The sequence below is a fragment of the Tachypleus tridentatus genome, chromosome 8 (assembly GCF_004210375.1).
Source record: "Tachypleus tridentatus isolate NWPU-2018 chromosome 8, ASM421037v1, whole genome shotgun sequence".
NCBI classification, from domain to species: domain Eukaryota; kingdom Metazoa; phylum Arthropoda; class Merostomata; order Xiphosura; family Limulidae; genus Tachypleus; species Tachypleus tridentatus.
The window spans coordinates 90,403,415-90,415,611 of NC_134832.1; the positions used below are offsets into that span (position 1 = coordinate 90,403,415).

Below are 12,197 nucleotides of genomic sequence, written 5' to 3' on the forward strand. Positions count from 1 at the left end.
CTGTCCACTTGCAAACCAACACGATTTTTAACGAATTGACAGTCGTCTTTACATATGGCTGTCGAAACGTTATTTAGCTATGGAACAAAAAAGTCCATCAGTTTTTTTTTTTTCATGCACTAAAAACATAGGGCTAACTAAAAACCACAGCGGCGTTTATTCCCTCTGCTTAATAGTTAAGTATCGTTTGACGTATGCAGTTTGGTATCTGCAGTAGATAGCATATTGTGTAACATTGCGCTTAAATACAATTATTTTCACCTATAGGCATAATGCATCTCTTCGTCATATGTATCCAGCAAAATAATAAAAACGGGTGTGTTTACATAACGATCTTACACAGTTTATCTGAGGTATAAGTACAGTAGGTTTTCCTATGACATACATGTTTCATATTTAAGTAGTTACGTTATGTCCTGTAACACACGTGATTCGTCATAGTTCTCGACTTCTCCTTCTTTGTGATTCACAAGATCGTTGTGTGTCTTACACGTCCTCACTTTACTTAAATATTTTAAACGGAAATTCGTGGACTTAGTACCTAACGTCGTAACTTGCTCTTGAGGTGACTCAAACGAGTGTTTTATCACCGTGTGGTTAGTTGCACAACATAGATAACAGAATATCGTACCTTCGTAGGAGTACGTTTTAGAACAAAGAAATATCTTTGTGATTCTTGGGTTCACTGTCATTTACTTTGTATTCCTGGCTTGTGATCTACCACTTTAATTTTTAAAGACAAGTATTGGTAAGTTCAATTTTATTCTGTTAATTTTTAGTGATATCTAAAGCTTTAAATGGTACCATTGATTGGCTAATTCGAAATTTTGTTTTTCAAAATATCGGCCAACTCTATTTAACGTAATCAAAAACTTGCAAATCGGTGTTGTAATGATAGTTTTAAATAGTATATAATAATTAATAATCAATCCAATGTGAAACTGTGTAAAATTATACATAACTATGCACCGCCCGTTTATACCGCATAAACGATATCCCTCATATATCGAGCGTTGTGTTCTAATTAGCGTATTAGGCTGTAATTCGAGGGCCCATTATTCGTGTCATGTTACCAAACAACAAAAGATAAAAAAAATGCGCCTTGCATTTTTGGGCCCAAAGGTGTGTTAGAACAGTAATAATCAAACCCTATTATTCAATTAGAGTAGACGAAAAGTCGAAGGTGGGTGCTGATGATATAACTGCCGTCTGTATACTTTTTAAGTTGGCAATTAGGAACAGCGAGCGGTAAAAAGCCCTTTTTGTGAATATTCGAAACAGCCATCCCAAACCATAATGCCTCGTAATTTTTATTCTACTTTTAGCAAACATTTTATTGAGGCACATTAGCCTATTACAGCGTCTAAAGTAACGAGTTGTTGGACGAGAAGTTTAACTTAACGATAGAAGTAACAGCCGTTATAATGAAAGAGTATTTCTAGCCGAATTTAACTCTTCTATTTCAGAAACTCTAGTTTCATTTTTCACTGACCATGCCTTTTCAGCTATAGAGTGTTATAATGTGACACTCAATCCCACTATTCTTTGATAAAAGTGTAGCTCAAGAGTTGGCGGTGAACCGTGTTGATTGGTTACTTTCCTTCTAGTCTTTTACTGGTATATTAGGGATAGTTAGTGCAGATAGTCCTCGTGTAGCTTTGCATGAAATTTAAAAAAAACCAAAGAAACAATCTTCGTTTTTAACACTAAATTTGATGTGTATCTGTATTTTACAGAGATGGAAATTAACTGTCTTTCTATTATCAAAGTAGCTATTCACTCAATTCAATAAGAAAAATGTTTGGAGGGGGCGAAGGAAGGTTAGGATGAGTACGCTAAATCAAAACTGATATGTGAAATTTCTTTAATTGGCTGATGGATAGACGGTACACCAATTGCAAAACACCTTTAGTAGCATAAGGTTTCCCAACAGTTTGGAAAGGCAGAAACTGCTTATAATTTAATGACTGATGATCGAGAAAGATCAGCATAAAAGTACGTTTTAAATCTTTCGTCATGATCATTAAGGTGATCAGTAATTTATCTCCCAGTAATTTCCTTCCTTGTGTATTTTACTCATTGTAAATTCACTTCCTGTACTGATGTTCTATAATAATTGAGAATAAAATTAATATTCTTTTAAAAGAGATGCAAATTATGAACTATTCGTCGTAAAAAGTCGATCTTGTTTTCTGCATTATATCTAGCTAAAAGAACTTAGGCTAGGTTATGGAATACTAAAACATTTTTTTCACATTAACAAATTATTCCAGAGTTAATTTACAAAGAATGAAATGCAAGGGGAGTGATAATATCGGATGGTAATAGTGGGAGTAAAGCTACCGGGAATGTCCTGAACTGGATAGACATGATCCGATGAAAGTTGGGAAGAATAGATATTATACCACAGGATCACTGACGCTATTTTAAATAATCAGTTAAGGACATTCTATCATGGAGCCTGCAGGAAATAGTGAATGGAGCGCTCGATTGGTAATCTGCAAGTTACAGATTGAAAGCTGTTGCCGAACATGCTCCACCTTTCAGTCTTGAAGGCGTTATGATGTTACGAACAATTATTTGTTCGTTTGTAAAAAAAAAAATAACCCAAGAGTTGTTGTAGATGGATAATGTTGGAGCAGCTGCTTTAAGTCCAATCTACCATTGTAATATTAAATAGTGTAAATTGCCCTTGAGCATTTTTGCACAAACATCCAATGAAACAAAGTAAGAATTTTTGTTACAAATGAAAAATATCAAAAATGTATTCAATAACTGTTTGTTTGTTTGTTTTTGAATTTCGCACAAAGCTACTCGAGGGCTATCTGTGCTAGCCGTCCTTAATTTAGCAGTGTAAGACTAGAAGGAACGCAGCTAGTCATCACTACCCACCGCCAACTCTTGGGCTACTCTTTTGCCAACGAATAATGGGATTGACCGTTACATTATAACGCCCCCACGGTTGAAAAGGCGAGCATATTTGGTGCGACGGAGATGCGAACCCACGTTCCTCAGATTACGAGTTGCACGCCTTAGCCCACGTGGCCATGCTGGGCCACATTACCGAACGGAGGAATGTAGCCAGTCAGCAGTATCCTATCAACTGTCATCCACAAAGATATTGACTGTCATTGCTTATGTACAGGCTAAAGTGTGCCGGAGGATATTTTGTAGTATCATAGGGATTTGAAGCCAGATCTCCAACTCCGAAAAAAGTTGTGTACATAGAACCTTTTCTAGCTTTACAAAAAATTGAGTATAATAAGGAAAATAATTTGTACAAGTTAAGTCTACTATTTTATCATTAAATGTGGTCGTTACTTAGATATTGCTTAAACATTCTCGTATTCTTTCCGGTTTTCTACAGTTTGTACTTACAAAGAATTTAGACACACTAGTTGTCCATCATATCAACCACTTTTATTATTTGCAAAGTGTTTAAAGACACTAGTTGTTTATCATGTTACGTATGGTGTTTACTTACAAAGTGCTTAAACATTAGTTGTCTGTTATGTTAAACACATAGAAATCACTAATACATAAAACATAAATATTTTGTTATTTATATGTTCGTAACAATGTGGAGCAAATAACTCAAACCAGTGGTTCGTAAATAAATTCAATGAAACGTAGCAGAAAAAGTGTCTATCCTATAAAACATGCAATGCATATAACTTTTAGTAAGTGGAAAAATATTTAAAAAATGAAACTGTAGGAATGGGTGCACTAAAAAGTAAGGAAACAAGATAAGAACGAACATCGTGTAATAAAACTTCCTCTGTACAACCTTACAAAGGGACGTGTACAAGATACGGTCCATGCTTAATTCGTTCAATTTTAATATTTTATATACAATAAGCCAGGTGAACTGAGCATATCAAACTTATTTATGGTTATTATACCATGACTACAGGTTCCTGTGAGTCGAATTATTAAAGGCAATAAAACTAGTGTAAAGTCTGTTTATACAACACCAGAAGAATCAGATATTCGTGTAGACCCATAACTTGTATGCTATTTTCTTTACAGCTTGTCCCTCCTTTTACAGTTACATGAAAAGGTATCAGAATTTCGTGCATTAGCGGTATAAATGGATTACAACAGAAATATAAAATATCACAAGAGGCTTTTATGTATCAACATCGTGGATTCATTGCTGTCTGTACAAAAATTGATGAAACATAGACACGCTTTTGCAGGTATCCATAAGTTATATAATACAGTATAATAAACAGAGAAATGAAGTATGGACCCATGTTGGACACGCCCCAATGTTACATTGTATAGAGGGAGTGTTTTTGCACATGCCCATTCCTACCTTGTTTCCTCACTTTCTTGTGCACCCATTTCTATACTTTCAATGTTTGAATATTTTTTATACTTGTTGATTCATGTTTTACATCCAAGATAACATATTATGCATCATTCATTCACTTGTATTGATATCCTATATGTATATCGTAAGTGTGGATGTGCACAGTAATATTAAAGTATGTGCAGAAAATGGTGTATGTATGTGTTTGGTATGCATTCTCTTCATTTGTGGTTTGTGTACCCATCGTGAATATGCATGTATGCTCTACATTTGATGGCACTCACTGTAGGGTACAATGTCATTTAGATTATGTTAAATGCATGTACTAAAATTTGATAACTTATTTAATTTAATTAACTACTTCACGTTAACAACAGCACAGGGACCACGTACATTTATAATTATGGTAAGTCTGTTTGTTACACATCTGTACGCGTTGGATAAATGTCAGTCAGTCGATGAAATTTATTCAGTGAAATTTAGAAATTTATGGTTTTGTAAATTTTGTATATTTGCTCTGCTGACTTTCTCAAGTGGTTCTGTAACGTGTGATGTCCTATGTGGTTTATTTGTCACCTAAAGAACGTTTTTCAGATACATTTGAATATTTATTAATTTATTGTGAAAGATGTATATTAGTAAATAGTTTCTAGTGCATACGTTGTGTATCGCACCACTCCTACTATGAGCACTACCGTATTTACGATAATTAAACAATAAAGCAATTCACTGAGTACTTTTTCTACTGTAAGGTTACTTCATCATTTATCGTTATTTAGAATACTTTCATAAAACTGAAAAAGAAAAGAAAATTTACCAAAATTTGATTTTTCAAATATATAGATTAAGAAAGAACTAAATGTTGTTATTCGTAGTCAGTTCAATTAATTTCAGTGTAATTATTCATAAAATTCTTAGTTTATACACAAGGAATGTCTATATTAAAGCAGATATCGAACAAATATTATTATTAAAACCTTCACACAACAATCTGTAGCGATTCAGGAAGGATGTATGGCTAACTAGAGATTTTCCTTGATTAGTAGTCTGTAATAATAAAGCAGTTAGTGGTTGGAGTGAAAAATAAAAGAAATAGGGATTTATTTTATTGGGCCAGAATTTTGAAAATAACTCGTAAAGTACCAATGCGAATAAAAAATGGAAGAAATTAAAACAAGACAGTTTAAATATTTATATGTTTAATCATTACAAAATTTTACACGCGAACATATTTGAGTTTAGACCAAACATTGTCTGTGATTTACAAATACCCTGCTTCGTGCATTGATCGAATCCTGTTCACAGAACATCTTCGTTCTTTTTACAACCGTGGGGATGTTACAATGTGTCAGTTTATTTCACTACTAGTGGGTAAAGAGTAATCCAAAATATAGGGGTATGTGTTTACTAGCTGTCTCTAGTCAATCACTTCAAAATTAGAGGCGGATAGCGCAGATAGCCCTCGAGTGTTTGGTGCAAAATTTCTAAATAAACGTGGAAATCATCCGTTATTTTTCTTATAACTAATTTCAGTTCTTATTTCTAAATATTCATGAAACAATTGGTTGACTTTATTATTTATTTATTATTATTTTATGGTAGTTTATTTATTTATTTCAGCTGTGAAAACCGAACAAAATGTGGAGCTCAAAACGTTTAGTATTTTTGAGTATTGTCGTCAGCTTAACGGTTATACGTTTTTACAACGCCCAAACGTTTCAGTGTGACGAATCAATACACAACTGCAAAATTGTTTGCTTGAGTGATAATATTGAAAATGGCATCAAGCTTGAATGTTCTGTCTTGCCAAGGTTCAATAATTCTTTACTCGAAATCTTCAACTACAATTTAAAATTGGTTGAGTTGCAAATCCGAAATTCCGATTTAAGAGAGATAAAGCATTTTGCAAATGTAGAACTTCAAGATCTCATATCAATGAGTTTTTTCGCTTCAAATATTGACCCAGAAGCTTTAAGTGAAATTCTCATGTCAACTCCTAATCTGAAACATCTTATTTTGGAAGAGGAAAACCTTCAGAAAGTGAAACGTACAAATTTTCCAGAAGGATTTGGAGAAACATTAGAAACCTTGGTGTTGAATAATGATAATATAAATGAAATTGAGGTATCTGCATTCGAATCTTTCAAAGGAACCTTAAAACAGTTAGAGCTTCGTGAAAACAAACTTGTCAAAATCCCAGAAGCCATAAAGGAATTTGAGGTTCTTGAATTACTTGACCTTAGCAACAACAAAATTAGATCAGTATTGAACGAGGGCGTTAACACACTGAAAACCTTGGATACTTTGAAAACTTTAAGAATGAATGGTGAGTTAATACCAAAATATAGAATATGGAATAATTATAAGCTACTTTTATAGTTTTAAACAAATAAATTGTATTCGATCTGTGTTTAATATACGACTGTGTTTAAAAGTAAATGCGGGAAACTTGAACAACTATGTAATTTGATTATGCTTAGGAAACGGAGAGGGAAAGAAATTTATACCATTTTATTATCAAAGACACATTCAGACACATGAAATAATTTATAAATATTCATATCTTCAGGGTACAAAGGTTATTTTCATTATGTAACGCTATAGCTATTGTTAAGGGAAATATTAACTGAAACCGAACTGTTTAAGATGTGTATGTACATTTTGTGTGTATATACTTCGGCTAACGAATATTAATTCTTTGTACAGGTTTCAGTCTAAATAAAATAATATATCAGTTGCCTAATTTTATTATTCAACGTAAGTTAGCACCCACTAATATAAGATACTGGTAATATTTCGTTCGCTGAAAAAATATAATCTTTCAAACTTTTGTTTAGTGCATTTATAGTAATCATGTCAACATTTGACAAAGAGTTCTGGTTACTTTTCATGAAAATCAGTTAATTTACTCCTAGATAAACTGTTTTTTAGTATACAGAGCGCTCAAAATAAACAAATGGCATCAAATATATATATATACGTTTCGCCTAATTTTTTCTTTCATTCTATACGTTAAAAGTTTAATATATGGTAACTAAGTAATCTCACTTATTTAGAACTAAAATGTTCATAAAGATAGGCTTTATAAAAGTATTATCAAGAAACTAAAGTGAAAGAATAGAACGTATAGTCTATATATTCAAAACTATACTTAGTACTCGTTTCGCATTTTTGTGTTGACCACTTGTAATTAAATGTATATTCGAGATCAACGTGATTTGTAAACATTTCTTTTTCTTTCGCATCATCAACATTTATATTCACATAGTAGTTAAAGATCAAGAAATAATTAATAATTTAAAAAATTCATAAAATTTTAGCAATAACTTATACTAATTTTGAATTTATCTAAACTGTATTTAGCTCCAGTAAAATGATTCTATCAAGAACAGAAGACATTTATCAGTTTACCTAGTCATGTTATTTGTTTTATAGTTGTAGAAATGTGGATGAAATCGTATTCATTTACTACTTCCTTTCTGTAGATTTGGAGTGTAAGTGCGAGATTAAAAAAAGTTCGTTCTTCAAATGGGTTGTACAGAAGAAGAATTTGGACGTGGAATGCGCAAGCCCCAAAAAATTACAATCTAAGAAACTTGACCATCTCACTGAGAAAGATTTGTGTGGTAGTGCAGGTAGTGTCAACGCTATGGCAACTCTGGTTGTGAGTGTTTTGATAGGGGTGAAACTTCTTAACTAATATTGCGCAATAGATGGTTATCACAGAACTTGGGTTGTGATTACCTACTTCCAAAAAACACTCATTTTATGTTTAATAAGTGCATCAACTGCTGTAGCATACATTTGATAAGAATTGAGTCATAAAAATACAAGTTTGGAATATATTCTGGAGAAAAGCAAGAAGTACTAGTTTTATGAATAATTTTTTCATTGCATTTTGTTTCATAGTGTTCTTAATAAAGAATACACCTTTAATTTCCGATACAAATTTCTATTCTATATATTCAGCTGTCTACTGGACATTGTGTAGGGTTTAATAAGATTCCAAGTAAAATCCTGAAAAAACTCCATTCATCAAGTTAAATATCCATATGTGTGTGATCGTTTAGAAGTTTGCTAATATGTTTTGGGAGTTGATTTGGGTGGATTTAAAAATAAAAAAGAACAACAATTGAGTGTTTTTATTGTGCAACTTTCAAATAAAATACATTATGCGTACACCTAGAAGTTTGAAAAACGTGTAAATAAATAAATATATATATAAAACAAAAATGTCTTGGAGAAAATTACAAGGTAGAATACAAAACTGGTAATATTAATATTCTTAAGACAACAGAGAAGCCTTTAGATTCTGTTTTAAGTTCTTTTTTAACATTATAAGTAAAAGCTTCTTCCGCTTACAAAATCATGAAGTGTTGTAAGAAGCAATTATTTCTTATTTTGTATATATATTGTATTTCAGAGCCAATATGGTAATTTAAAAAGCTTGGAAAAATCCAGACTGGTTTTCATGGCTCCATAATGCTTGAAAAAATCATAGTTTTGAATTTCACTAGTATTATAGGAGAATGAAAATAATTCTAATTGAAAGTTTTGTTATCCAAATAGATCCACAAATTGGTTTGAAGCAAGTAATAATTGGAAGCACTGTATATAGATAAAAATAAGTCGGTAAAGCCCGTGTCTGCCGGACATCTTCGAAGTAATAAGATTTGCTAACTATTACGATAACATGGAAATAGATTTATAGCCTACTGTTCCCAGTTATACATAAGCGTACGTGAATCACGTAGAGAAGTATTATTTCAGGTAATTAAAGATGGAAATTGAAGTGTGACAATGGTTGTCAAACACAGCAACCTACACCTTAACCCTTGTCTTCACTTATACGAATCAGAAGCTAATTTCCCTGAAAGTACGACTCTCTTGTTCCACATTATCTCAATTGCTATAATATTATAAGAATACAGCCGCACGTCTGCTTCATATAAAATATACTCTACAATAATCTGATTTACGGGTCTATTATTACTATTATTTTTTATCTTCTTTTCATTCTTATTCTTACTACCCTGAGTTCCAAAGACTAACTTTTATTAAGCCCATAAGACGGTCTTCGCGATGGTTCATTGTCTTCACGCCTCCCTTCTCCTGTATTTTGTTCACGAGGTGGATGAACAAGAAAATAAAACCGCTTGATTAGCCTACCGCTTACAAAGATTAAAACTCAATCCATTCGGTTAACATTATAGCGCGAAATAATTGTACACGAATGGGCTGAAATTCTCAAACACTCCAGTTGGGAAGAGCTGACAGACTTCTCTGATGACGACAGTGTTCTTCATAAACTGAGTCCCTGTCACAGTTAAATTAATCTAGTTTATATGGCAGCTGCATAGGGTTCTCTTCATACACAAGGTTAAGCAGGATGAAGTAAAGTCTTCCCAAAAAGCTGACTTAGGTGCGTGTATTAAATAAGTTTGGTTAATAACAGTAGGATCCAGGAGGAAATTGGTGGAGTAATTTAACTAAATGACTGAGTTTTATGGTATATGAGAAATATGTACACTGGATATGTGATATTTACGGGAAACAAAATCTTTATTATATACCTAAAAGTATAAACACAGTGAATCTATCAGTACATTCCTGAAATATGCTCTTCCGTTGATCGATTTGTTTCTCGAACCAACGGGGAATGTATACAAATTTTTCTTTTCTGTTTAAAACTTATACCTATGCTAAAAGAGAACCTTAGTCATGGCCATAGTCGTTACGTGTGTGTATTACCATGTGTTTGGTTACTCTTTTATAACATACGGGACTGTAACTTTTAGATGTAAATTACTCGATTAGTAAAGGACAAGATAAATACTATTTGCTACAGTTTTCTGGACTACGTCTTTATGGTAAAACTGTATATAAATAGGTTAAATAAAACCTTTTTAAAATTTCTATATATATTTAAAGTTAATGGAGAGTATGTGATATACCCATATATTGCATTTCTTTCCACATCTCAGTTTCAAGTTTCATCTAAAACTGACAATAATACGTAATTTTAAAACCAATCAACTCTAAAGGTACAACACGGACAAGAAACATGTTAACTTTAATTTGTTCCTACAAACAATTACACGTTGCATGGACTACACAAATGTTTAATAAACAATTACACTTACATACTAGAGAATAAAAACTCTTTAACCATACTTTAATACCAGAAAATATACAATGAAATAAAAAGAAACCTTGTTGACATTAATAAAACATCAAGATATGACTTAAAGAAAACCGTCTTACAATTTTCACTTCTAATTTATGCAAAAATACATTACTCTTAACGAAATACAGTATAAACATTGAAATCGAAAATATGATGTACTGCATTACACAATAAAATAATGAGAATACTAAAGAAGCCACCTAATAAAGAACTATGTCACATCCTTTTAAAACTGATATACATATAACAGAAATATCGGGTAACAGGGCTATATAAAAATTTGCTTGATGATAATATAATAATAGATCTGTACGGTAAGGTCTACTGGATTAAAGCCCTAAAGGAATATTGATTCATATTCCATGTTACAATGATTCCATAATCTTCTAATGCAGCGTGGTTGAAATTGCTGCTGAATATTAGCAATCGTTTATTCTAAACTTCAATATTATAAGCCTAAACATTGTCTAATACTTTGTATTCTTTTTAGTTAATGTGCTTGTCACACGATGGGTCAGAATAAACAGAAATCTGAAGCATAGAAAAGAAGAGATAAAAAGTAACAAAACGTAGAGCAGACTAGTAGAGATGCAAAGCAGACGAAATTAACATTCAACCCTTCTTTAACTATATCTGAATGAACATTCGATCTTACATTTGTTGCTCCATAGTTCAAGCATAAAAGAAATAGGTATCATCAGAAAAAGAAGTGTCACAAGAGGAAGATGTGTCACCAGAACAAGAGACAGACATGGCTCAAGACCTGGGGGATGAATCACTGGTAAATTCATTGCTCCTCTACAAATAGCATCATTATTAGAAATAGTAAAATTTTAATTAACCAATATCCTATTCAACCTACTTGTGTTACGAAGTGTAAAGAGCATCGAATATATAACAAGAAGTTGCCAGATCGACATCTGCTCACACATCACTGGTTATCTTATTCTTCTGAGTTGGAAAAATATTTTGCAATGCAAGTATGGTATTTCCAATAAATAGAGAATGGCTGTTTATTTCCAGTTTCATGTGTTATTTTTACCATTTTTATGATCATACTGAGACTTGTGGTAATAGCTTTTGACTGTATATCAAAAGTGTACCGTAGATGAATTGATCAATAAGAAACGAGATTCTGAAAAGCATATACGACAGGTTCTACAAAAACTATAAGATATATCTTTTATTGACCATCAAGGAGGAGCATACCGAGGAAGGGTAAAATCTGATTGGTGATGTCTATCCATGCACTTATCATGTTGCAACTTTAGAAAAGTTTGACCCAAACATAGCATATAAAATCAGTACCTTGCGAGAGACCTGAACGAGTTTTAAGAACTACTGGTCGCTGTTGTATACTCCCGAATCTTTCAGTTCTGTACACCAGTTTGAAGTATCTTTAAATAAATGTTTTGAACATGCTAATGTCTTTAAAATGATTTAGAACGTAACAAATAATTTAAATTCCACGCCATGTGAATATGAAAAACTCTTTAGAAAACAACTAACTACTCTTGCCAGATTCGTCAATGGATTATTTGATTATGTAGACGTTGATGAGAAAATGCAAACTGAGTTATCTGTGACCAAACTAAGAAGAAAGAAAAGGCTGAATCAGAAAAGGAAAATATGAAACAAAACAAGCTTTACAATACACACTCAAGGGATTTAAGGTGATCGTTTATAATATCATTC

General features: G+C 32.4%; 1 protein-coding gene across 1 annotated transcript; it reads left to right on the forward strand.

Moving 5' to 3' along the window:
• The first annotated feature begins 498 nt into the window (after nt 1-498).
• On the forward strand, nt 499-8,447 carry LOC143222914 (uncharacterized). Its single transcript, XM_076450088.1, has 3 exons — nt 499-748; nt 5,936-6,641; nt 7,801-8,447. Exons 2-3 carry the CDS (start codon nt 5,954-5,956, stop codon nt 8,013-8,015), a joined length of 903 nt encoding a protein of 300 aa, XP_076306203.1. The 5' UTR covers nt 499-748; nt 5,936-5,953; the 3' UTR covers nt 8,016-8,447.
• The last annotated feature ends 3,750 nt before the right edge of the window (nt 8,448-12,197 follow it).

Bases quoted from the DNA above. Each gene is read 5' to 3' on its own strand.
- LOC143222914 (XM_076450088.1), top strand. From the start codon at position 5,954: ATGTGGAGCTCAAAACGTTTAGTATTTTTGAGTATTGTCGTCAGCTTA. The intron at 6,642-7,800 runs GTGAGTTAATAC...TCCTTTCTGTAG, and splicing joins GAAAACTTTAAGAATGAATG to ATTTGGAGTGTAAGTGCGAG.